Here is a 5,000-nt window from a genome sequence, read left to right as displayed (position 1 = left end):
TTTGTTTACCAATACAACTACACACAGAGTTTTGTTTACCGATACAACTACACACAGAATTTTGTTGACCGATATAACTCCACACGGAGTTTTGTTTACCAATACAACTACACAGAGTTTTGTTTACCAATACAACTACACACAGAGTTTTGTTTACCAATACAACTACACACAGAGTTTTGTTTACCGATACAACTACACACGCAATTTTGTTTACCGATACAACTACACACGGAATTTTGTTTACTGATACAACTACACACAGAATTTTGTTTACCGATATAACTCCACACAGAGTTTTGTTTACCAATACAACTACACACAGAGTTTTGTTTACCGATACAACTACACACGCAATTTTGTTTACCGATACAACTACACACGGAATTTTGTTTACCGATACAACTACACACGGCGTTTTGTTTACCGATATAACTACACACGGAATTTTGTTTACCGATACAACTACACACAGAATTTTGTTTACCGATATAACTCCACATGGAGTTTTGTTTACCGATACAACTACACACGGAATTTTGTTTACCGATATAACTACACACAGAATTTTGTTTACCGATACAACTACACACAGAATTTTGTTTACCGATATAACTCCACATGGAGTTTTGTTTACCGATACAACTACACACGGAATTTTGTTTACCGATATAACTACACACAGAATTTTGTTTACCGATATAACTACACACGGAATTTTGTTTACCGATACAACTACACATATAATTTTCTTTACCGATACAACTACACACATCGTTTTGTTTACCGATATAACTACACACAGAATTTTGTTTACCGATATAACTACACACAGAATTTTGTTTACCGATATAATTACACACAGAATTTTGTTTACCGATACAACTACACATAGAATTTTGTTTACCGATACAACTACACATGGCGTTTTGTTTACCAATATAACTACACACGGAATTTTGTTTACCGATACAACTACACACAAAATTTTGTTTACCGATACAACTACACATGGAATTTTGTTTACCGATATAACTACACACGGAATTTTGTTTACCGATACAACTACACATGGAATTTTGTTTACCGATACAACTACACATGGCGTTTTGTTTACCGATATAACTACACACGGAATTTTGTTTACCGATACAACTACACACGGAATTTTGTTTACCGATACAACTACACACGGAATTTTGTTTACCGATACAACTACACACAGAATTTTGTTTACCGATATAACTCCACACGGTGTTTTGCTTACCGATACAACTACACACGCAATTTTGTTTACTGATACAACTACACACAGAATTTTGTTTACCGATATAACTCCACACGGAGTTTTGTTTACCAATACAACTACACACAGAGTTTTGTTTACCAATACAACTACACACAGAGTTTTGTTTACCGATACAACTACACACAGAATTTTGTTGACCGATATAACTCCACACGGAGTTTTGTTTACCAATACAACTACACAGAGTTTTGTTTACCAATACAACTACACACAGAGTTTTGTTTACCAATACAACTACACACAGAGTTTTGTTTACCGATACAACTACACACGCAATTTTGTTTACCGATACAACTACACACGGAATTTTGTTTACTGATACAACTACACACAGAATTTTGTTTACCGATATAACTCCACACAGAGTTTTGTTTACCAATACAACTACACACAGAGTTTTGTTTACCGATACAACTACACACGCAATTTTGTTTACCGATACAACTACACACGGAATTTTGTTTACCGATACAACTACACACGGCGTTTTGTTTACCGATATAACTACACACGGAATTTTGTTTACCGATACAACTACACACAGAATTTTGTTTACCGATATAACTCCACATGGAGTTTTGTTTACCGATACAACTACACACGGAATTTTGTTTACCGATATAACTACACACAGAATTTTGTTTACCGATACAACTACACACAGAATTTTGTTTACCGATATAACTCCACATGGAGTTTTGTTTACCGATACAACTACACACGGAATTTTGTTTACCGATATAACTACACACAGAATTTTGTTTACCGATATAACTACACACGGAATTTTGTTTACCGATACAACTACACATATAATTTTCTTTACCGATACAACTACACACGGCGTTTTGTTTACCGATATAACTACACACAGAATTTTGTTTACCGATATAACTACACACAGAATTTTGTTTACCGATATAATTACACACAGAATTTTGTTTACCGATACAACTACACATAGAATTTTGTTTACCGATACAACTACACATGGCGTTTTGTTTACCGATATAACTACACACGGAATTTTGTTTACCGATACAACTACACACAAAATTTTGTTTACCGATACAACTACACATGGAATTTTGTTTACCGATATAACTACACACGGAATTTTGTTTACCGATACAACTACACATGGAATTTTGTTTACCGATACAACTACACACAGAGTTTTGTTTACCGATATAACTACACACGGAATTTTGTTTACCGATACAACTACACACGGAATTTTGTTTCCCGATATAACTACACACAGAATTTTGTTTACCGATATAACTACACACGGAATTTTGTTTACCGATACAACTACACATATAATTTTCTTTACCGATACAACTACACACGGCGTTTTGTTTACCGATATAACTACACACAGAATTTTGTTTACCGATATAACTACACACAGAATTTTGTTTACCGATATAATTACACACAGAATTTTGTTTACCGATACAACTACACATAGAATTTTGTTTACCGATACAACTACACATGGCGTTTTGTTTACCGATATAACTACACACGGAATTTTGTTTACCGATACAACTACACACAAAATTTTGTTTACCGATACAACTACACATGGAATTTTGTTTACCGATATAACTACACACGGAATTTTGTTTACCGATACAACTACACATGGAATTTTGTTTACCGATACAACTACACATGGCGTTTTGTTTACCGATATAACTACACACGGAATTTTGTTTACCGATACAACTACACACGGAATTTTGTTTACCGATACAACTACACACGGAATTTTGTTTACCGATACAACTACACACAGAATTTTGTTTACCGATATAACTCCACACGGTGTTTTGCTTACCGATACAACTACACACGCAATTTTGTTTACTGATACAACTACACACAGAATTTTGTTTACCGATATAACTCCACACGGAGTTTTGTTTACCAATACAACTACACACAGAGTTTTGTTTACCAATACAACTACACACAGAGTTTTGTTTACCGATACAACTACACACAGAATTTTGTTGACCGATATAACTCCACACGGAGTTTTGTTTACCAATACAACTACACAGAGTTTTGTTTACCAATACAACTACACACAGAGTTTTGTTTACCAATACAACTACACACAGAGTTTTGTTTACCGATACAACTACACACGCACTTTTGTTTACCGATACAACTACACACGGAATTTTGTTTACTGATACAACTACACACAGAATTTTGTTTACCGATATAACTCCACACAGAGTTTTGTTTACCAATACAACTACACACAGAGTTTTGTTTACCGATACAACTACACACGCAATTTTGTTTACCGATACAACTACACACGGAATTTTGTTTACCGATACAACTACACACGGCGTTTTGTTTACCGATATAACTACACACGGAATTTTGTTTACCGATACAACTACACACAGAATTTTGTTTACCGATATAACTCCACATGGAGTTTTGTTTACCGATACAACTACACACGGAATTTTGTTTACCGATATAACTACACACAGAATTTTGTTTACCGATACAACTACACATGGCGTTTTGTTTACCGATATAACTACACACGGAATTTTGTTTACCGATACAACTACACACAAAATTTTGTTTACCGATACAACTACACATGGAATTTTGTTTACCGATATAACTACACACGGAATTTTGTTTACCGATACAACTACACATGGAATTTTGTTTACCGATACAACTACACATGGCGTTTTGTTTACCGATATAACTACACACGGAATTTTGTTTACCGATACAACTACACACAAAATTTTGTTTACCGATACAACTACACACGGCGTTTTGTTTACCGATATAACTACACACGGAATTTTGTGTCCTGATACTTCTACACACGGAATTTTGTTTTCCAATACAACTACACACGGAGTTTTGTTTACCGATACATCATACGATACAATTACTCATGAAGTTTTGTTTCCCGATACAAATTCGTATTTCAAATCATTCCTTAGATAGGATTCAGCAGGAAGTACTACAATCCCACTGTTGGTCATGTGATGAATACTCAACGTTTTGTCTATCCTTTCAGTTCTCCGATGTACACTTACGTGGGTGTGTATGTGTGTATGTGTGTATGTGTGTACGTGTGTACGTGTGTACGTGTGTACGTGTGTACGTGTGTACGTGTGTACGTGTGTGCGTGTGTGCGTGTGTGCGTGTGTGCGTGTGTGCGTGTGTGCGTGTGTGTGTGTGTGTGTGTGTGTGTGTGTGTGTGTGTGTTTGGAGTCTTTAGGATAGTACTGTATATTTAAACAAAAGAAACCTCTCATTAATCAAAGGCTCATTAAAAAAAAACATGGACACCAGGAGATGCCACTTTATGTTTGAAGAATTTCAATGAGAGTGCAGATATAATGGATTTGCTCTCTCTCACATGCACAGATTTATCCCCTCTCGTCTTCAGTTGTCCTACCCTTCCTCCTGCCCATGGTACACTGAAGCTTGTGGCCAGGCAGTTGTCCTGAAACAAGTTGCCTTCACCTCATGGAAGGCTAATCCACCTGAAGGCAATCTCGGATCCTTCCATAATGCTCATAACAAGTGTGTCTATCCTTAGGAGAGCCAGAAAAGAATATCTTTCTAATCTCAAGTCTGAACTCTTAAACCTATGTCACTCCTCCAAATCCTGGTGGCATCAAGTTAA

General features: G+C 35.8%; 1 protein-coding gene across 1 annotated transcript in view; it reads right to left on the bottom strand.

The window, feature by feature from the left end:
* LOC147031164 (uncharacterized) overlaps window positions 1-4,350 on the bottom strand; it is a 5,345-nt gene extending 995 nt beyond the window's left edge. The window contains exons 1-3 of the mRNA XM_085872214.1: window positions 4,341-4,350; window positions 3,375-4,151; window positions 2,826-3,253 (exon numbers count right to left, since the gene is read on the bottom strand). Coding sequence (XP_085728340.1) covers window positions 2,826-3,253; window positions 3,375-4,151; window positions 4,341-4,350 — 1,215 coding nt within the window. The remainder of the gene's footprint in view (window positions 1-2,825; window positions 3,254-3,374; window positions 4,152-4,340) is intronic.
* Window positions 4,351-5,000: the final 650 nt, after the last annotated feature.

Source organism: Eptatretus burgeri, chromosome 3 (assembly GCF_056783735.1).
Source record: "Eptatretus burgeri isolate ZD-2024b chromosome 3, Ebu_testis_v1, whole genome shotgun sequence".
Taxonomy (NCBI): Eukaryota; Metazoa; Chordata; class Myxini; order Myxiniformes; family Myxinidae; genus Eptatretus; species Eptatretus burgeri.
The sequence above is the reverse complement of the archived record's forward strand: the minus strand, read 5'-3'. Positions and strand labels throughout refer to the sequence as shown.